This window comes from Gallus gallus, chromosome 1 (genome assembly GCF_016699485.2).
Source record: "Gallus gallus isolate bGalGal1 chromosome 1, bGalGal1.mat.broiler.GRCg7b, whole genome shotgun sequence".
Lineage (NCBI taxonomy): Eukaryota > Metazoa > Chordata > Aves > Galliformes > Phasianidae > Gallus > Gallus gallus.
This window is the reverse complement of record NC_052532.1, coordinates 193,769,048-193,791,816: the sequence shown is the minus strand read 5'-3', so window position 1 is coordinate 193,791,816 and position 22,769 is coordinate 193,769,048. Positions and strand designations below refer to the sequence as shown.

Below are 22,769 nucleotides of genomic sequence, written 5' to 3'. Positions count from 1 at the left end.
AGTAAATCCTTGCAATGAAGAAATTGCACTAATGAAGAGCTTGTCCCCGGGGAGGAACAAAACATAGGCCTACAGCCTATGTGCTGCTTGACTGTTGGCTATAAAAGGGTATCCTCCTGCCTTTGTTGTGCATGTGTTACACACCCTTGACAATTACAAGGATAATAGCTACATAAGAACAAGAGGATGTCCTAGGCGGACGTGCAGGAAGGATGAAGAGGTATCTCTTTCAGTACAAAAACCATCTCTTGCAGAAGGACTGAGGACAGCAAACAAAGCTGCTAGGATTCAGGTTCACAACCAGCAGGGAAGTAACTGTTCATCTAACAGAGAAATGAACTTCAGGACTCTCTGCTGTGGAAATGAAAAGGTGACAAAAGCTTAAGAGGAGAAGGCATACCTTCAGGAAAGGGAAACTGAAGGGTTGCAAAAGGTGTTAAGCCTTAAAGGCTATGTCTACATAGCTACAACCAGAGCACGGCTTCAGCTCTTTCTTCCAGACTGCTCAAATCTTGACTTACGTCCCATCATGTCTGAGACCCACACCAGCTGTTAAGTCCAGATAATGTAGAAACACAGAATCATTTGAGTTGGAAGGGACAATTAAAGGCCATCTGGTCTAACTTCTCTACAATGAACAGGGACACCCACAGCTTGATCAAGTTGCTCAGAGCCCCATTCAGCCTGACCTTGAGTGACTCCAGGGATGGGGCATCCACCACCTATTGGGGCAGCCTGTGCCAGTGCCTCACCACCCATATCATAAAAAACTTCTTCTTCATATCCAGTTTAAATCTCCCCTCTTCTAATTTGAAACCATTTCTCCTTTTCCTATCACAACAGACCCTGCTAAAGAGTCTGTCCCCTTCTTTCTCGTGGCCCTCCTTTAGATACTGAAAGGCCTCTATCCTGTTTCCCCAGAGCCTTCTCTTCTCCATGCTGCACAGCCCCACCTCCCTCAGCCTGTCCTTGTAGGAGGAGTGTTCCATCCCTTGCATCATTTTTTGTGGCCCTGCTCTGGTCATGCTCCAACAGTTCTATGTCTTTCCTGTACCGAGGACTGCACATCTCAACACAGTACTCCAGGTGAGGTCTCACCCAGTGCAGAGTAGAACACCCAGATGCGTTCATCTTAGCAGAGGACGAGGGCTGTCAAAATGAGTGAAGTCATCTGATAGGGGGATAAAAGCCATTTGTTTGCAAATTCTGCTGTGCCACTGGCCCTGGGCACAAGGCTCCAGTCTGTTTTATTTACTGGTCAAATACAGCCAAAGATGCAAGTACCTTAGGGCTGTGCATAGGAGCTGAAGTCCAAGAAAGAAGTGTGATTTCCAACACATCTTTCCCTTTGGCAATGCCTGTTGGCTGGGCGGCGGCATTGCTCCATGATGTTTTCAGGCTGCTGCAGTGCTGAGGTGCCAGTTGTCCTCATTTAGGCATGTCCACCTGGCTTTACCTCGTCCACTAGCAGGGCTGTGATCCCACCAGACCCTTCCCTACTCTTCTGGTCTGAACAACATATGAAAGAAGTCCAACATAAGCTGGGAAGCTGGGACAGGTACCATAAGAAGCATGGCACCCGCAGCAGGAACACAATGTCTCATTAGTACCTCACACCTTCCATGAGCAGCAGACCTGTTCTGGTTGAATAGTTTGTCTGATAGGGTTCTGCAAGTGAGAATAACATGGTCCATCTGGTAGCTCCAGTGCTGGGATCTAAGCCCAGCAGCTTGGTCAAAGTCCAAACAGAAAGTTCAGCCGTAGCTGAGACTCCACATTTGAAGGATAATAGTTTTCCACTCTCAAGCACACACTTATGAAGTTCTGCTTATAACTGAACACAAAGGAGAACAGGAAAATTAATCAGTGTTTCACAGACAAATGCCTTTCTTTGACCAATTATGCTCATAATTTAGCTTGTTACAGTGACACTTCAGCCAAAATAGAGACAGAAAATGAGCTTGAAGAGTTTGAGATTATTATAACAAAACGGATTTTCCTAATTCTTCAAGAATTAGTTGCTTTGTTTTTCCTTTAAGGATATCATATATAATTTATAATTTAGGGTGGTAACGCTGGAATATCCTGGCACTGTGCTATCTTAGAGCATCTTTGAGCTATTTTACACGAGGATAAAAAGAAGTCCCCAAATGCCCATTTCTAATCACTGATCATAGAGGGACTGCAGGATGAACTAGATCAGCAACAGATATGGCATATCTAGGCACACAGGATATCTCCCCCCTTTGAAGCTCTTGACATCTCAGTCCCCTGCTAAAGTTCACTGAAGCAACCACTGAGGTCAGAAGGTATCAGAAGGAACAAAAGACAGGCTTACAGCCATTCATGAAGAAGGAAAGTCCCAGAAGACTTATACCCTTAGACATCAGGGCTTAAACTATAGTCCTTACAGCTTACCAGGACCTGCCAAGTAGTCAAACTGTGGTCAAGATTACCAAGCAATTTAGCCAACTGCCATTCCCAAGTACTATCTCCTTTTCTATGAGAACTCCTCTGCCTGGATTTTAGCCAGACATAGCTAGCTTTATACGAGAAGCAGATGTTTTTTCCAGGATCTCAGATCCCTCTAATCAGAGCTCCACATATTGATCGCCCCTCCTTCAAACTATTTGCCCTAGGAACAGATCTCTTGGTCTTCCTGAGAAAATGAAATGCATTTCCAAAGAAAGCACAAATACTTCTTCCTATTTCTCCTTGTGCCCTTCCCAACACAACATCCCTATGCTGAGTAAAGACCTATTCCCAGTTTCCCCCTTGAACATCCAACCTGTACATTGCATCTGTCATAGCCCAGTTGCTTCTGGAGGTCCCTTAGAGGCCTGTAAAGCACTGTGGGCTCTGAGCTGTCAGTACCTCAAATAGGATACTCATACTTCAGCTTCAAATAGCTTGCCAATAGCGTAAAAGGGAGCTCAGATCATTATCACCCAGTTACAGGCCTGTTCTGCAATGACAAGTCCATCTTTCCTCTTGTTTAATCATGCAGATGACATGGGGATATAAAGAATATGAAAAAAAGATGGCATCAAACATAAGTATATTTTTACAAAATGTTCCTGTAGCTAATATAATACACAGTCCAATGCACTTTACAAGGCAAGCCCTCTAAATTCTGCTACCAAACACCAGAATTCATATGTTCAGCTGGTATAAATCACTGCTGCTGATTTACACCAGCTGAGAACCAGATCATGATTTCCTAATTAAATAAATTCCCTCTGAGCTAAAAAAGCCACACTTTAAAAAAGTTTAGCAAAGGATTATTTTATACAGTTTTTCACTGAAGAGAGACTGAAAGTGGGGAAAGAAAGGAAAAGAGAGGAAAAGGAAAGAAAGGAAAGGAAAAGAAAAGAAAGAATAAGAAAAGAAAGAGAAAGAGAAGAGAAAAAGAAGAGAAAAGAGAAGATAAAAGAATAGAAAAGAAGAGAAAAGTCGGGATGAGAAAAGAAAAAAAAAGACATTCTGACTTTGAGAGTTCAGTTCCTTCCACTGGGAAAGAACAGGGAAGTTTGGGAAGCCCAGACTAAATCACTCACAATGATAACAGGGTGATACTGAGAGCAGTAAAACTAATTTATTGAGCTGAGTTTATCTGATTCCAGGGAAAGTGAGTACTGCTGAGTGCAGCTCTGACTGTGCTTGAGTCTGACAAGGAACACAGCTCAGATGCAAAATTACATTGAGCAGATGTAGCCCATTAAGAAGTCAAGTCTGAAAATGTACTTTGTCCTGCCACAGCAAATCCTAGTTGAAAACTTTGGACCTTTTAACAAAAATCCATGAGAAGATGTTCTTTTTTTCAGGTTTTATTACCTTAATCTTCTTTGTCTGTGTCAATCCTAGATACAGGTTGATGATAAATATAAACCCAGCTCCGTGGGATTTCTAACATATTGTAGCTCTGTTTCCTTGCCTCTGCTGAAGAGATGGAAACACCCTTATCAGGAAACCTAGCAGAACCAGTCTTGGATTCATTTATAACCCTGAATTAGTCCAGAGGCAAAGCAGGTAAAGCACATATATTCCTATATAAAACTAAGGTAAAATGCAGTGTAATGAAGGGGATGCAACCAGTTTGTCCCTTCCTTGCACCAGTCCACCAGCAAGGTGATGCCAGGTTAATTAAGATGAGGATGTCCTCAAAGCAGACACCTGAAGTTTCATGAGATGACTCTCAAGCCAAATGCCTCTCTGTAGGAGAGCACCCCGTAAGATATAGCATCTGGTAAGGAAAACTTGGCTGGGATTTGCAGAGATGTGGCACTCTGAGGGATGTGGGGGTGGGTTGAGAATTGGGCTTGGTGATGTTTTTGTACCTTAATGGTTGTATTAATTCAATATCGGTGGAATCTCTTTTGTTGTGCTAGAGGACAGTGACATTTTTATTTAAAGAAAATGTTGTTTAGTCCCTAGACCCATTAATTTACATCTTACCCTAAACATACATTTGTATCAACTCTGAAATTAGGAGTAAACAATCGATCTGGACTGAAAAAGAATAAAAGGCAAAGAGATGTATTCGTCACGGAGGTCCTTGAGTCTCACTGTTGAATTTAAGAGCCAAAAAGGCGTTTTGGAGTGCTTTCCCCTGGGTGCTGGATGTTTGACTTTCATTCCAGTATATTTGCCAGGCTGGATGTGGCTCTGGGCAGCCTGGTCTGGTGGTTGGTGACCCTGCACGTAGCAGGGGGAGGTTGAAACTAGATGATCATGGTGGTCCTTTTCAACCCAGGCCATTCCATGATTCCGTGATTTGCTGTGATTCCTTTATTCTCACGTACTTCATCCAACATACACACCTCTCAGAGCATTTTCCCAATGTATTGCCAAGATGTAAGCAACAACAAATTAGGTCAATCTCATTAGGCTGACCAGGCTCACTGTGAGAAGGATGCCATTGGGAAGATGTATCAGTGTATTTCTACGGAGGAAAATTTCTCAGCTTATCTAAGTCTCCTAAAGATAAACCAGGACACTTAAGCTGTTCACCAGACTACAGAGAGTAATGGAAAACTATATATATATATATATATATATTTTTTTTTTTTTTTTCCAGGGAGAAATCCGCTGCCAGCAGTTCAGCTCCATGTAAAACACAGTTACTCAATGGCTTCATTTTGTCCTTTGAAGTTTCTCTGTTTACATTTTATTATCTGAAATAGTCTCTTTAATGGCTGGGAGGAAACAAACGTTACTTTGTACCATAGCAGCTAACAATATGGGTCATATTCAGGGGCCACGAGTCTGACGTTTGGTTCTAACAAGTGGACAGAACGCTTGGATGGTCTCATTTTCTCTGTGAACTCCATGAAAAGTAACTTCTTTCATTTCCTTGGAATTATCTGCAAGTCCCAAGATGAAAATGTCCCCTCTAATGGAGAGAAGAGGAAAAAGGGAATCTAACCAGCTATATTTAGATGTTTACAATGCTTGGTTTTGCCCATTGTGTTGTGTGGTTTCATTTGGAAGCCTATTCCAGCAATTTATGTCAAATAACAGATGTCAGCTGTAACCATCCTGGGAACAGGAGACATAAGGGATCACGCTCTGGTTCTAATAGCCCAGTGAGGCTTAACACTTGGTTTATATCAAGACAAACATGAAAACAGAAGGACCTGTACACTGAACATCAGGAGAAGGATAAATCTCATCTGACTTCCATCATCTGCTCTCTGGATGTCTGTATGAGAAGGGTCGTACTAACTCCCAGTGGGCACCATTCATCTTATGCTGATCCCCTGGTTGGAGGCACACCCAGATTTCTAGCACTCTAAAATATTTCTTTATGGATAGCACAGAGAGCTGAGGGTTGCTGGGCACTCTGCTCTGAGTGTACCTTCTGGGGCAGGAGCTGGATCAGATTGAACTAGAGGTACCTCCAACCTCAACCACTTGGATATTATGAACAATTTATTCTATGAAAGAGTGGTAATGCATCGGCACAGGCTGCCCAGGGAAGTAGTAGAGTCATTGCTCTGGAGGTGTTGGAGTTATGGAGATGTGGTACTGAGGGATACGGTTTATGGGCATGGTGGGAATGGGTTGGGGTTGGACTTGGTGATCTTTGAGCTTTTTTCCAACCTTAATGATTCCATGATTCTATATTTGGTGGCCTGCAGGTCTGGCCTGGCTTGTGGGAGACAGGATCAAGCTGATGCTTGCTTGCTTGGTTACAGATGGCTTTGCAAAGCTCTTTTTTGAGCATCCCTCAGTTTGTTGGTCCACAGTGGACCTCTTAGAGCCCTTGGGATCAGAGTTATGGAGGGAAGAAAGTGCACTTGAACATCACCGTATGCAGGAGTACAATCAATTGGGTGAACACTGTAACTCTTTGAAATGCCCTGGGGTGTCCCCTGGGCTTTCCTCCTCCAGCCCAGGTGAGCAGAGGTCTCCTGTGGGGTCAAGGTCTCTCCTGCAGTCCTCTGCAATGCCTCTAATGGCACCAGATGCTTCCCTACTGCCTGCTGAGAGAAGCCTCATATTCAGCAGAGGAAGAGTTATGCACAGGGGTCAGGGCAGGCCGGGGAGTTGTGACTGCCTTAAATCAAGCAATTCTTTGCAGCTGTCTGCTTGATTCTTTTATGTCAGGCCAAGGGCTACTCCTCAAGCGTGGATATGCAGGGGGGTTTCTTTGCATTTCCAAATGTGCAGATACTTCCAGCTTGTGCTCCCCATAGCTCACATGCTGCCTGCAGCAAGGAAGGAAGCACCTGCAGAGGTGAGCAGGGAGGTGGCATTTTAATCTATCCACGCCAGATGAGGAGAGCAGCCCTGGACAGAGCAGTTGGACTGTTTGGAGTTTAGAAAAGGAAACCGTTTTCCTGCCTGACCTTGGCCCTGGTTGACATATGCAGCACTTTGTAAAATTAACTGCATATTGAACAGGTAGTGGAGTGGAAAGGAGCCACAGGTGGTGCACGTTTACAGTGTCTGCAAGCATCAGAGAGGGGTTTGGGTCCTCCTTTTTGTGATCAGCCTCCCAGACCTGAGGGAAATTGCTTTGAAATGCACCTTGATATTTTCTTTGTTTGGTTGCTGTTATTAATGACTTTTATAATAACCCAGATTATGGTAGCTCATCTTAAACAGCTTAAAAAATTTAGGCTAAGAGCTCACAGAACCATTAAGGTTGGAAAAATACCTCAAAGGTCCTCTAGTCCAACCATCAACCCATAATTACCATGCCCATTATAATGGATGTACCATAGAATAGTGGATTTAAACCTCTTTTTCATCTGAAATTCAGCATGAATTTAGAGAAAGCAGCAGATGCTTGAGGAGGCTGATGCTGAGCTGTTGCACACCCTCAGAGCAAGCAGATTAGGACAAATAAGAGTTGGGACCATTGACAAGAAATGGTGAATCATAGAATCACAGAGTTGTTAAGATTAGAATAGACCACTAAGATCATCTAGTCCAACCGTCCACCTGCCACCAATATTGCCCACTAACCATGGCCTTAAGTACCATATCTACACATTTCTTGAACACCTCCAGAGGCAATGACTCCACCACCTCCCTGGGCAGCCTGTTCCAATGTGTTACCGCTCCTTCTGAGAAGAAGTTGTTCCTAATACCCAACCTGAACCTCCCCTGGTGAAACCTGAGGTCGTTGTGTCTCATCCTACTGCTGTTACCTGGGAGAAGAGGCCAACCTCCACATGTAGTTCTTGCTTCCTGCCCTGCTGATGTCCCTATCACTGTTCCCACAGCTGCAGAGCTTTTCTAAAAGTTCATTACTCTCTTTCCCTTCCAGCTTATTCTGCCTTACCTCAGACCGATGGAGATGATGTTGCCTACTTTTATTATCACATCTCAGCTTCAGCCCAGTCCAGTTTCACTGTTCATCACCACCAAGTAATGTTACATCTCCCATTTCAGACAGGGTGTATTTGAGGCCCAGCGTTAGCCCTAGGAAATCTGGAAGAAATGCATCTTTCCGTTTCAAAAAGCACATGTTTGTCAGCAGTTACCACTTAGAGAGATCTCAGATATCGATAACTGCCCTTCCATCCTCTGAGGTTTTCAGCACTTTGGCCCCAATCCAGAGGAACACTTACGCACGTGTTCAGGTTGTGGCTGTGTTGTGTGGATGGGATGACTCCCCATAACACAGCCCATGGCAGATTTCATGCTCCAGGTTCCTCTCTGCATGCATGGGGGATGCAGCATTTGCAGCATTTTCCCTCATGCCCTTGCTCCTGGAGTCATGCAATTAAGTTACAGTCTCTTCTTCTGTTTTATTATTGTTTTAAGGAGGCATTGTTAGGTCATGTAGTTTGGGTGAAAACATTGAGAAATTCCACTTAAGGGAGCGAAAACCTCCCCACAACACAGAAATGATCTTGAAAATAACTCACTTACAAGACTGACAAAACACAGTTCACTTACTTTCAACAAAGAAAAACAAAACCAAACTAAAATGGTCCACAATGCATACTATTGTTATTATTTTTATTGTTGCTCTTACAATTAGAAAACAAAGCTAATGCCGTGTCCCTCATCAGGGGGGTAACTTTTGTTCTAGATGAATAAACCATAGCTCTGCTGAGATATTTAATCAAACACTGTCTGACTGATGAAACTGCTCCTGAGGGGAAAACAAAGCAAAACAAAACATGTTGTACATGTTAAAGTCATTAATCTCAGGTGGATTTCAAGTTTCCTGTTCTTTCTCTCCCTCTCCCAAATCTTGTTTTCTACTCTGTCTGCCACATGTAGAGGACAAAGTCTGAGTCTGATCTGCTCTTAGGGCAACACAATAGTGTTTCAGAACAAGGAAGGCAAATCTTTGAGATGGGGTGAGGGTGTTAAGGATATCATGGGTGGTTGTACAGTGTGTAATAAGGAGAATGATTTAAGTGTGGGGAAAAAAATGACTTCAGACAATGCAGGATGGTTTCATTGGTTGGAGAAGGGAAAATGGTTTCAAACTCAAAGAGTGGAGATTTAGACTGCATATAAGGAAGAAGTTTTTACAGTAAAGGTAACAAGGCACTGCTACAGGTTGCCCAGAGAGGTGGTGGATGCCCCATCGTTGGAGACACTCAAGGTCAGGCTGGATGGAGCACTGAACAACTGGTGGAGCTGTGGGTGTCCCTATTCACTGTGGGGGAGTTGGGCCAGATGAACTTTAATGGCCCCTTCCAATTCAAACCATTCTATGATTCTCTGATTCTGCTTCCTGCTTGAATTTTCCTTGATCCCCTAGATGATCCCATTAGAAAAGCGTTTGCAAACAGGTGGTGCAGGAGAAGGAAAAGCCCAGGGCTTAGTTTTCCCCCCACTACCTCCAGAGCATCCTCCCAGCACTTCCCTGGCCAGGCAGCACACACACACACTAGGAGGATGCTGGTGGTTGCCTTCAGGGACCACAGTCTCTTGAGGACTCTTGTATCACCTTCCTAGCAAAGGCACTATTCACTGGATTCAGATTTGTCCCTCCTTTCCCCTGTCTCTCGTCTCACCATGGGCATTTGTAGTGGCAGCACATGGAACACTGATGGGCTGCCTGCTTCAGTGTGTTTGGCGTTGTCAGTTTGATGAGTTGATGGTTGGACTTGATGGTCTTAGAGGTGTTTTCCAACCTTAATGATTCTATGACTCTAAAACACTTCCTATTTTGCAGGCTAAAATAAAGGGTTGGGTGGGAGTTTTCTATAATGAATGCCATTTGCCTACCTTTGGGGAGCAATCTAAATGATGTAAAAATGGAATAGGGCGAGGATGTGGGGAGAATTCATCAGAAAATATAAAGCCAGCTAGATGTGTGCAAAGTTTAAATCCTCGGATTTGGAAATATCATTAAATATAAATTGTTTTATTAAATCATGGATATTTCTTCAAACGAATAAATGCTACAAAGCCACCAATATAACACTTTTCAAGATAGCTTGCCTTTTTCCCTCAGGGGTAAGATTGCAATATTTTGAAATAGTAATATTTATGGGAATATATCAGCTGTATTTTTCCAGCTAGTGTAAATCAACAGAGCTGTGTGGTAGGGTGTGGAGCTGAGCCAAACGCCACCAGCTGTTAGGATCTAGCAGGGCATGTTAGGAGAGAGGGAACTATAGCATCACCCGGCAGAGGCATTCAGGTTAATTAGAGGCATTTCATTCAGAAACTTAAAGACCTCTGTGTTTCAGAGTCTTGGAAGCTGCTTATTGCGTTGGTACGTGAAGGTCTTGCCCTGCCATTAATGATACATTTTCCTTGCAGACTCCTGCAGAATTGGTTTGTAGCTAAAGTTCTCACAAATATCTTCTGGGCCACACATGCACAGAAAACTATTTGGCAGCTACGTTTCATTGCAATTGCAATTGGAATTGCTGCTGATGCCAGGAGGAAAGCATCCAAAGCATTAAGAACAAGATGACTCTAACTTGCTGGATGAAACAGGACAGTGCAACAAGGGATGTTGGTCAAGGTACAGCCACTCTGGAAAGGAAAGGGCCCTGGAAACTTGGGAGTTATGGTAAAATCAGTGTAACAGTGTTGATTCATAGACCTTCCAGTATTGAGAGGGGAGATGGAAGAAGGAGGACAGATTCATTAGCACGATCTTGTGATAGGACAAGGGGAAATGGTTTCAAACTAAAAGAGGGGGGATTTAGGCTGGATATAAGGAAGATTTTTTGCAGTATGGATGGTGAGTCACTGGCACAGGTTGCCCAGAGAAGTGGTGGATATCCCAACCCCGGAGACACCTAAGGTCAGGCTGGATGTGGGTCTGAGCACCTGATGGAGCTGTAGGTATCCCTGTTCATTGCAAAGGAGTTGGATTAGAAGACCTTTAAATGGTCCTTTACAACTCAAATGACTCTGACTCTATGATAACAGCCTGGGACATGGGCTGGGGCCACAAGGACTCTGGGCTCAAAGAAGCAAAACTCAGATTAAGCCAGTGGTGAAGGATTTTTAGAAAAGCAAGAAGACATCTTGAGCCTGGATGCCTCAAACTACAAATCTCCAAACACCGCAGCCATTTCAGTTCAACATCTAAAGGTCACTTCCCACCGTGGGGTCAGAGGACCTGCAGATGCCTGGTAGACTTACTCACATCTTCTCTTGCTCTGCTAAGATAAAGTTTCTTCTGGCATGGGAAAAGCAGATGAGGGACAAGGGTCTGACACTGTAGGAGTGAGCTGCAGCTGAAAACAATGTGCATACAGAGCATTTCTTCCATCTCACTATTTTTTGCGCCAAGCAAAGGCTCAAGACATCAGCAAGGGAGCAAGAAAAAGTCATTACAGAACAGGATTGAAATGCTCAAGTTTTCCTTCGGACAGAACATCCCCTGGCTTCATCAGAACCTGGAATTAAAAAGAAAATTCCTTAAAAGAATGAAGGCTGACCTTGTCTTTAAAATATCAAACAAAGCCAAATGCTGGCTTCGGGATCTGTGCCACCAACCTGTCTGCATGTCAGCCTAAAGACAACCAACCACTCATCGCACCGCGCTGCAGAGACGTTTCAGTCCACCAGCTTTTATGGGGTGACAATTACACAAACCACTGACAAAGTACCAGAGGCCTCTTTCTACCTGCTCAGTGCTGGGGGAGGAAAGGCAAAGAAGAGACCAATTCCAGCAAAGTAACCAAGGAGAACAAAATATCTCTAGATTTACTATAGCACACAATGCTGGAGTACAGAATAGCTCTAATATTGCTAGCCGTATTATTTTCACTCTCATACTGCCCATGATGCTATTTTCTTCCAGCTCCCAAGGGCTGCTCAGAGGCATGTCGTGAGCAGCTGACTCCTAGAGAGTGACTGGAAGAGAGGAAAAAGAGGACAACGGTGTTGTTATGGCTGTATTTCCTTCTGGGGAAGTGCCTCAGTGCCCTACTTTTCTGTAGGATTGATTTGTACAGCACTCTTCCTGGGGTACAGGCACCCCAGAAATGTTCTGCAAAACCTCACAGGCTCTGATACCTTCTGCTCCTGGAGCAGATGTCTTTCCTAACACAGACACAGAGACTGCTGCTCATAGCAAAAAATACATATATAGAGAGAGAGAGATGAAGTAATCTTAAGCTAAAATCTCCACTCCAGAGCTTCTCAAATTGGAGTCAAGGATCGTTATGGGTCCCTTCCAACTCGGGATATTCTGTGATTCTATGTTTCTCCTCCCTGCATGCAGAAGTGAGGAGCAAACCACCCACGAGAGGCATCAGTCACATTTGTTAATGCACTCTTTGGGGACACTGGGATATTTAAGTGATGAGAGGATTGCTGATACAACAGCAAAATGAGAATGGTGACTCTCCACCTCTGAGTGCTCCATTTCTTTGTCTTGATTGTATCTTGGCTAATTCTGCTCAAAATGAAGAGGCTGGGGAAAGAGGGAATAGAGGAACTCATCTATCCCACGCCAGCAAGTGCCTTGAGCTTTGCTCCTCTCCCATCCTTGGGAAGGAGACCCAGCTTGCTTTCCAAGTAGGAAACCTTGAATGAAACATAATAAGCTAGCATTCTGCCATTGCACCAGAAACTTCAGCATTTATTGCGTACTATTGTTAAGGCTTGCTTATAATATAGAGATATATTTATGTAGGAAGAAGAGCGGAGTAAAACATGAGATATATCTTATAAATATTTCTGTATGTCTGCGTACAAAATAAAATATGTACAGCCACCGATGGTGGTTTTCTCTGCACCAGGGCAGGGTCACAGGAAGGACTGCTGTGTTCCCACTCCTTTCATTGGGGAATGGCTGCCGCCTTCACGTCTGCACACCAGGACCGGACCCACTCATCTCTCTGCAGTGCTTTGGGGCTGGTTCAATAGTTCTGCTTGGGGAAAGATGCAGTGGCATCTTTTCCTAAGGATGGGATGGCCCAGTTGGCAGAGCTAAGAGTGTAACACCCAAAGGGTAAGAGAAAGAGAGCAGGAGCTTTTTATGCTTTATTATTTTCCACTGGATTTTCACTTCGGTTTCATACTTTATCCTAATGGCTCCACTACAACCCAAGAACCCCATAACACCCTTCTCAGCGTGCCCTATTCTCACTGTCTCTGGACTCCCATAGCTTTTTGGTTGTTTTTTTTTTTCCGTGGCTGTGTGTGAAAATCCATCAAGCCCAGACAACTTAGGGTCAGGTTTTCCTGTATGAAGGTCCCATTGGAAGTCACAGACCTACACAAAAGAAAGGTTAAAATGAGTTGGTCATTTCAGGGCATGGACCTGAAATCTTTTCACTTTTTCCATCCGGAGTGGATGCCTCCATCTTAAAAATTAAGTCTTTGGCAACAAATGCAGTTATTGCTGTAAAAGTCGTAGAGTTTTTGCTTCTGGGATGGTTCACATGCAGACTCAGTATCTGTGCAAGAAGGCATAGGCAGGCATGAGTCTTGGTGATATTCAAACAGGAGCTGCTTTTCTTTCCCAGGTGAAAGTTTCTACTTTTTCTTCTCAAAATATTAAGGCACTTGACAGCTGGATGTTATTGGCAACCATGGGAAAGATTTTGGAAGAAGATACCATCCCAAATGAGTTTGTGTCTTCTCAGAGAGCATTTTATTGGTGGGGGAAAGCCTTCCAATTTTTACATTTCTTTAAAGTCACTTTTTTACTTGATGTGATTGCTTATCTTTTTTTTCCTCCTACCATCTTTCTTCAAGTCTATGTCTTTACAAGATGAACGACATCCAGTCAAGGAAACATCTTCTCTTCTCTGAAGCATCTCAGCTCAGCAGAGCGAGGTGCTTTCATTTGCAGACGTATCTCTCGACAGTCCTCTCACACTTTTTACAGGTGACATAGCAGCACCAGTGGTATTTGCAGTGGCACCGCTCCACCACTTTGTCCATGTAGGGGTTGTAGCCTCTGCCGCAGCACATCAGGTCACAGCTGTCGCTGCCATTGGAGGTCTTGTTGCATTGCCTGGAGGAAAGGAAACACGGTGAGTGAGTGTGAAGCCCAGCAGGGCTTTCTGAACCAATGATGACAAGCTCTGCAATTGGACCTATTGGAGCAGGTCAGGAGGAGTCCACGAGGATGCTCAGAGACTGGAGCATATCTGCTATGGAGACAGGCAGAGAGCTGGGGGTTGCTGAGCCTGAAGAGGGCTCTGAGAAGACCTTACGGTGGCTTTCCAGTGCCTAAAGGGTCTGTAGAAGAGCTGGAAGGGTCTACACTGTCAGGGATGTAGTGACACAACAAGTAGAAATGGCTTTAAGCTCCTGAGCAGACTCTTACAGCCATTATTTAGCTCTGAACTTATCAGGAAAATCACAACCAATACACAAACATCACACTCATTTTTAAGAAGGTTAAGAAGGATGACCCTGGGAACTACCAATCTGTCAGTCTCACCTTTGTGCCAGGAAGGATCATGGAACAGATGCTCCTGGAAGCGATGCTAAAGCACAAGGAAGGCAGGGAAGTGATTCAGGAGAACCAGCATGGCTTCACCAAGGGCAAATCCTGTTTGACCAACCTAGTGGCATTCTATGATGGTGACACTGCATCAGTAGACAAGGGGAGAGCCACAGATGTCATCTGTCTGGACTTCAGTAAGGCCTTTGACACAGTACCCCACAACATCCTTCTCTCCAAATTGGAAAGATGTGGATTTGATGGGTAGACTGTTCAATGGATGAAGAAGTGGCTTCAGGATTGAGTCCAGAGAGTAGGGATCACTGGCTCAATGTCTGAATGGAGATTGGTGATGAGTGGTGTCCCACAGGTTAAGTGCTGGGACTGATATTCTTTCATGCCCGCATCAATTACGCTGGCAGCGGGGTTGAATGCATGCTCATTGAGTTTGCTGATGGCACCAAGCTGTGGGGTGCAGTCAATACACCAGAGGGATGGGATGCCATCCAAAGGGACCTAGACAGGCTGAGCAGTAGACCCAGGAGAATCTCATGAGGTTCAACAAATCGAAGTGCAAGGTCTGCACCGGGGTCAAGGCAACCCTCACTACCAGTACAAGCTGGGGGATGAAAGGACTGAGTGCAGCCCTGCCAAAAAAGACCTGGGGTTACTGGTGAATGGGAAACTGGACATGAGCCCAGAAAGCCAACTGTACCCTGGGCTGCATCAAAAGAGACATGGCCAGCAGGTTGAGGGAGGTGATCCTGCCCCTCTGCTCTGCGCTGATGAGGCCTCACCTGGAGTACTGCATCCAGATGTGGAGTCCTCAGTACAGGAGAGACATGGACCTGTCAGAGTGTGTCCAGAGGAGGGCCACAAAAATGATGTAAAGGTTGGAACATCTCTCCTGTGTGGACAGGCTGAGAGAGCTGGGACTGTGCAGCCTGGAGAAGAGAAGGCTCCGGGGAGACCTGATAGTGGCCCTTCACATTCTAAAGGGGAGCTACAGGAAAGAAGGGGACAGACTCTTTAACAGGGTCTGTGGTGACAGAACAAGGGAAATGCTTTCAAGCTTGAAGAGGGGTAGATTTAGGTTTGATATAAGGAGAAAGTCTTTTACAGTGAGGGTGCTGAGGTACTGGAACAGGTTGTCCAGAGATGTGGTTGAGATGTGGTTGAAAGTCTCTGTCACTGGAGACTTTCAAGGCCAGGCTGGATTGGGCAACCTGATCCAGCAGTGCATGTCCCTGTTCAATGGAGTTGGACTCGATGACCTTTAAAGGTCCCTTCCAACTCTAACAATCCTATGATTCTGTGATTCTATAAACAGCTATCCCATTCTCCTAAAATAGTCCAAGTTGGGTCACTAGACGTAAAAATGCAACAGGCATTGACTTTTGGATGAGATGAACCACGTCCTGCAGATGCCATTTCTCTAGGAACTGTAGAGATCATAGAAACAATGAATCACAGAATCATGAAGGCTGGAAAAGACCTCTAAGATCCCCAGGTCCAACCCTAACCCATCCCTACCACGCCTTCTAAACCATGTCCTCAAGTGCCCCGTCTCCATGGTCCTTGAACACCTCCAGGGATGGTGACTCCACCATCTCCCTGGGCAGGCTGTGCCAATGCATCACCACTCTTCCTGAGAATAATTTTTTTCCTTATATCCAACCAGAACATCTCCGGTACAACTTAAGGCCATTACCTCTCATGCTAACACTGTTAACCCGAGAGATGAGGCCAAGACCCACCTCACCACAGCCTCCTTTCAAGGAGTTGTGCAGAACCACAATGTCTCCCCTGAGCCTCCCCTTCTCCAGCCTGAACCAAACCAATCCCCTCAGCTGCTCCCCACATAGCCCAGGGAGAAAACACTCATGTTGGGTCAGATACTTGGCTGGACACCAATGCTTCAGGGCAAAAGATCTCATTATGCACCCAACACGGCGAGGCTGTGGGCTGGATGGATACTTGACAGTAACGTAGGGAAGGCAGTTTGATGACTGTGGGGGCATTGCTGACATCTCTCCTAAATTCCCTCCTGCCTATCTAAGTTTGGACAGAAACAGTGTAAGGCCGGTTGGGGCAGAGAAAGAAGAGAGGAGCATGAGTCTGACACTTGGACTGAACACTCCAGTAACAGAAGAAAACAAATCCATGAGATTTATAGGAATTCCTCATGAGGTAATGCTTTAGGAAAAGTTATGGTATTAATGAGGTGTTGAGATTTTGTTCTTGTTCTTCCCTTATTTATTTCTGACTCAGGCGGGCCTCCTGTTTGTTATTTCTGACTCGCATTCCTCACCAGGCTCACTTTTTAAAGGCTCCCCCCCCCTTCTCCCCTTCATTTGGGAGTGTGTGTAAATATTTAAAAACCTTTGAAAGCCTCTACCAAAGGTGAGGGCTGCCACCACACTGACCGTGTTTGCCCAATGCTGAACCGAGGGCACTGTTACTGCCCCATGGGCCAGGGCCCCTCCTCCAGGAAACCTTTGAACAAATCCTCATAAACGGATTCATAAAGGCAATACATATTCAGAGCAAATGTTCAAATATAAGGATGTTGATATTAAAAGAGGGGGGAAGAATTTGACGGTCTCACTCGGCTTTGCTGGAGACTGGAAAGGCTGCTGCCCAAAGGTTCACCTAGAGAAGGTGCTCCCCCTTGTCCTAAGAACCCATTCAAATGGCCAAGAAAAGGGAAATGATGACCCTCTGACTCCAGTCTGCCACCTAGGAGTCAGTTTAATCCCATTTAGAGAGCAAAACTCTTCCACTTGCTGTCTGGGAACAGGGAACCACTCTTTCCTTGCTCTCAGTTCCTGTGGTTTGCAAAAAAAAAAAAAGGGTGGGGGGGTGGGAGGGTAATCAAGATAAGATTTCCCATAGCAGCACCCATCCCATACAGCTTAAATTATAGGGAAAGAATAAAATCTTACCAAAAAAAAAAAAAAAAATCAGGTTTATCACCATTTTGAATCAAATATCAGGGACATTCTGGAAGATGGGAGGATGAAGAGCCAAAAGCAAAGCTATAGCCCTATCTTGAATCTAGATATGTTTCTGGAAGACTTTTCTGACCATGCCACCAAGCATGTTTAGTTTTCTGTTTTAAATTATAGGCATGCGTGAATTTTCTTAATTTTTTTTTTTAAACAAATAGAAAAACAGTCAGTTTCTCAGCTGTAACTATCCATGTGAAAAGCAAGCGGGGAAGACAAAGGAGCAAAAAGACCAGAGTTTACCCACAGAAGCTGCTCCTGGGTGTCTGCTTTCCAAGCCCACGGCTGCAATCCCACCGGGCTCCCTGCTGATGGGTTAAGTTCAATGTCATTTGTTTTGGGCCTGATCCAGCACAGTTCCAACAACTCAGAGAAATGCCCTCCTCCCGAGACTCAGAGAGAAAACACGAACATGGGCAGTTGCATCTTAACACAACAGTATAACCTCTAGCAGCACCTGGAAGACCAGACTTGAAAAATGATGCTGCAGCCATAATCCCAGCCAGAGTCCTGGCTCTGCAGCAGGCTTCCACGTTGCCACAGTGTTTTGTCCTTCTTTATGCAAGAAGGGAAGAGGCCAGCCCTGCTGACAGGACAAATCCCACTCAATCTGCTTGTCCAAAATCTCCCCCTTCCAGCCCTCATTTGGAAAACCTCTGCTGTACATATTATAAAAGCATGTCATAGAATGGCTTGAGTTGGAAGGGACCTCATTTAGCTCCAAGCCCCTTGCCACAGGCAGGGTTGCCAACCACTAAATCAGGAATGCTGCTGTATGTCACCCTCTGAGTCCCAACAGCCTCATCATGGGGATGGTCTTTGGCACAGATGGGCAAGGATATCTTTGCATTTCTGAGTCTTCCCCATCTCACACCTCTGAGCCAACTCAAAGATACCTCCTGGGGAATTTTCTCTTAGCGTACCCATTTCAGAGGATAGAGAAGCAGGTTTGCTGCTTTGTTTGGATTTTGAATTAGGAATCTAAGTACAGCAAACAGGAGCACAACATGGATGGCAGCCTAGAATAATGGAATCATAGAATATCTTGAGGTGGAAGGGATCCATAAGGATCACTGAGTTCAACTCCTGCCTCCACACCGGACCACCCAAAAATCAGATCATAAGATCAGACCAGAGCTTGTTCAAGCTATCCTTAAAACCACCTGAGTTCTGTTTTAGGAGAATTGAGTGAATTGGTCTAGTCAAAAGCAAGATGGACCACAGTTAGACTAAATGATGTGAGAGGTCTTTTCCAACATTTGTGACTCTATGATTCTGTGATTCTATGATTCTAAGATCAGGGACTCCTTTTTTACCTGGAAACAATCCATCTTCTACCATCCCACATGGAACAGATGTTCCAGATCTCTTAGAGTCTTGCAGGAAAGTAAGTACCTTCTGGCTAGAGATGATGTCCTTCTGAGTCTGTAACTGCCTGCCTGGCCCAGTACTCTGCAATGTCTGTTGGAACCACAGAATCATAGAATCATTAAGGTTGGAAAAGACCACTAAGATCAAGTCCAACCATCAACCCATCACCACCATGCCCACTAAACTATGTCCTTCAGTGCCACACTGAGCGTCTCCTCAGGTGGGAGATGACGTTTAGAGAGAAAAACACAAATCAGACCACTTTCTGGAGTCTGTCCCCTCATGCTTCCCCAACATCTGGGCTGCTGAATTTGGGATGATGTTCCTGCTTAACCTCACGGTGTCCCCTTGGGCACGATTTGTCTCATCCCTGTCTGACCTCAGGGAAACCACCTGTCTCCATGAACTCCAGCAGCCACAACTCCCAGAAGACACTATGCTGAGCAAAGAAATTCTTTCTTTTTTTTTTCTCATTTAGATCAAATTTCTCGTCGTTTCTCTAGTGCCCCTTGCTCCAGTAATGTCATGCTGCACAGCAGTGCATAAAAGAAAAAGAAAAATAATTGGAGTCCCCCAGGAAGTATGTAAAACAATGGGCATAGCTAAAAATACATCAAAGTGCACGACTGCATGTCAGATTTTAAGGGCAGGATCTTAACTACTTTTAAATTGCTTTCTCAGCCGTGGGGAATATCTGGAGACTGACACTGAACAACTGTACGAAAGAGAGTTATCAATACTTCATGTCAGCAAGGGGATATCAAGGGAGATCCTGGAACCAGCCTGTATTTTCATTAAAGAAGAGAGAGTAAACTTACAAACTCATGGATAGTGCTGGGGAGAAGGGAGTTGAGAGCATTTCTGAGGGTGGATTAAAATGCAAAGCAAGCAATGCACTCTGAGAAAGATCCAGATAAATGTGGGGATGTTCTCAGGAGAGTCAGAGGAGCAGAGAGGAGCAATTCAGAAAGCAGAAGAGTTTGAAGGAACTGGCTTGGGGAAGTGTGTAAGAAATGCTGTCTTCCCAACTATAAAGGATCATTACAAAAAAAAAAAAAAGAGAGAGAACAACTTCTGTTTATATGAAGAGAAAAAGACAACCAGCTTAATTTGGAAAGAAAAAGGAAAAGGGAAAGGAAAAGGAAATATAAAAAGAAAGGAAATTCAGCTTAAGTCAAACATGATTCAGAGGACAGTAAAGCTCTGGAACAGGTTGTTTGGAGAAAATGGTTTTAAGAGAAGTGATAAAACACCAGTGATGGACCATGTATTCTCTATTCAGTCTCACTATGTGGAAAGTCATTCCTGCTGTCTTCTATCCTTAACACCGCTTTGATGTAGAGGGACTAAATATACTGGGAGAACTGGCTTATTTTTTTCACCTAAATTCACCATCCACTGCAATTTTACAGTAAGCAAATTAATGATTCACAGATATTTTCAGGTCAAATCCAGGTCTCTCAAATCTTCCCTGAGATTTAAATGAGAAAAAGCCCAAGAAACTACAGATGACCCAAACTACAGCTGGCCCAGCTATTGAAATTGGTGCCAACTACGAGCACATTGCCTTGGAAAGATGGAAAGAGCAAGTGGGAGGAAAAGAAAGATACTATTTTTCTGAATTTCCTTCAATGTAAACTTCTGGGACACCCACAGAAGAACAGTTCACTATTTCTCAGTCATTATAGATGTCAGGAGGAAATTCTTCATGCAGAGCGTGGTGAGGTGCTGGCACAGGCTGCCTGGAGAAGCTGTGGATACCCCATCCTTGGACATGTTCAAGGCCAGTCTGGATGGGGCCCTGGGCAGACTGATCTGGTGCCTGATGTAGTGGTTGGCAACCCTACCCATGGCAGGGAGTTGGAACATTATGATCCTTGTGGTCCCTTTCAACCCAAGCCACTCTATGATTCCATCATTATTTGTTGAGTGCCATGAACAAAAGGTGGCATCTGGGATAAGGGCTCCAAAATTACTAAATCGTCATATGAATTCTAACCAAGTTGAAGTTCATCATATTGTGCCCTCACTGTGTGACAGAAACTCAAGAGGGCTGTCATGGACACCAAACACCAAGTATTGTTGTCCACCCATAACTACCGTTGTCCCCCTCTAAACATGGGTGATACTGTAAAGAAATTTCATTGTCCCCATAATCAGACTATGTGAAGGGCATTTCCCACCCAAGCAGACGAGAAGCAGGATAGTAGGACAAAAATAGGATTAAAGCAAAGGGCTCTCATTGAACACTGAATATCAGTGGGTCCATTTCTGTCCTGATCTGGAGTCCTCAGTACAGGAAAGACATGGACCTGTTGGAGTGTGTCCAGCGGAGGGCCACAAAAATGATGCGAAGGATGGAACAAGGACAGGCTGAGAGAGCTGGGGCTGTGCAGCATGGAGAAGAGAAGGCTCCAGGGAGACCTCAGAGTGACCTTCCAGTATCTAAAAGGGGGGCTATAAGAAAGAAGGAGACTGATTCTTTAGCAAGGTCTGTTGTGATGGGACAAGGGGAAATGGTTTCAAACTAGAACAGGGGAGATTTAGACTGGATATAAGGAAGAAGTTTTTTTACAGTGAAGGTAGTGAAGGACTGGCACAGGTTGTCCAGAGAGGTGGTTTCCTCATCTTTGGAGACACCCAACATCAGGATGGATGGGTCTCTGAGCACCTGATGGAGCTGTAGGTGTTCCTGTGCACTGCAGAGGATTTGGGCCGGATGATCTCAACATGTCCCTTCCAATTCAAACGATTCTATGATTCTTCCTTTGCAGCATTCAATGAACCTTGCTGTTTTGACCACCAAAATGCTCAAGAGGTAACCACCAGCCACGAAGATTTTGTAGCCAAAACTTGTCGCCACCAAGCAGCAGATGCATGGTCAGTTAACTCCGTGCATGTTCTTATCCAACAAAGCATATCAGCATAAGACACCTCAGGAGAGAGATAAAACTAATTTTACTTACTGCAAAAGAAAAACAAATACATGGACAAGAAGGGACCATGAGAGGATGGCCACATTCATTGCCAAAGTGAGTCAGCAAAGGAGTGGTGGCTGATCAGCCCTGCTTGGCTTCAAAACAACATTGCAGCCCAATTTCTGTAGTGTAAGGGAGCTCCTTCCCATCCTCAGCAAAGAGGGAGTAGTATTTGCATGTCTCCAAGGCAGCTCTGGGAAAGATCAGTAATAAACAACTCAGTAATCCCTTCAAGGCTTCAGAAGCCGGAGGCCTTTGCCTGTATCACAGAATTTCTCTTTCCTTGGATTCCTTATGGGACTTTAAACAGACTTTGAAATACGATACGTTGCACCCTACTGATAATGGAGGTTAATACTTTTGCTTCTTTTCTCACAACAGAGATCCCTATTTTATAATCTGCTATTCTTTATCTTCTGCTTGAAGCTGATAATGAATTTTTCAGTCTGGAGAAGCAGAACAACCTCATTAAAAGATGAGTTACAGGGTGTTTTTTTCCAAGAAAGCTCTGAAATATACATGTAGTATATATATACATACATATATACATATTTAGATTCATAGAATCATTCAGGTTGAGAAAGACCTTCAAGATCACCAACCCCAACTCCAATCCATCCCCACCATGCCCATTGGCCATGTCCCTCAGTGCCACATCTCCATGGCTCTGGAACACCTCCAGGGACAGTGACTCCACCACCTCCTTGGGCAGCCTGTGCCAATGCATTAACACTCCTCTGAGAAGAAATTTTTCCTGATATCCAAGCTTAATCTCTCCTCGTGCAACTTAAGGCCATTCTCTTTCATCCTAACCAACCTCTCATTCCACATGGTTAACTCATATCAAAAATCATATAATCCACATGCTACTCCACAGCTTTGCTTCTGTAGATTTTTCTCCAGACGATTATTATTAGCTACGTAAGCACGATGGTGGCAAACAAACCCATGGAGCTTGGCTGCCATCAATGGAGGTTGTGGCTGCAGCAAGCCAGTTGCAAAATTCAGCTCCTTAATCAGATTTTGAGCACTTCAAAGAGTGGTGAGGCTTCAAATCACAGGTCTGTG

General features: G+C 44.5%; 1 protein-coding gene across 5 annotated transcripts in view; it reads right to left on the bottom strand.

Annotated features, from left to right (window-relative positions):
* Nucleotides 1-22,769, bottom strand: part of WNT11 (Wnt family member 11) — a 62,414-nt gene that overhangs the window by 20,004 nt on the left and 19,641 nt on the right. For 3 of the 5 annotated variants that reach the window (XM_015280851.4, XM_015280852.4, XM_040650658.2), the window contains one exon: nt 8,459-13,909. The exons of 1 other annotated variant lie outside the window; for it this stretch is intronic. In XM_015280851.4, coding sequence (XP_015136337.1) covers nt 13,735-13,909 — 175 coding nt within the window. In that variant the 3' untranslated portion in view covers nt 8,459-13,734. 5 annotated transcript variants of the gene reach the window in all.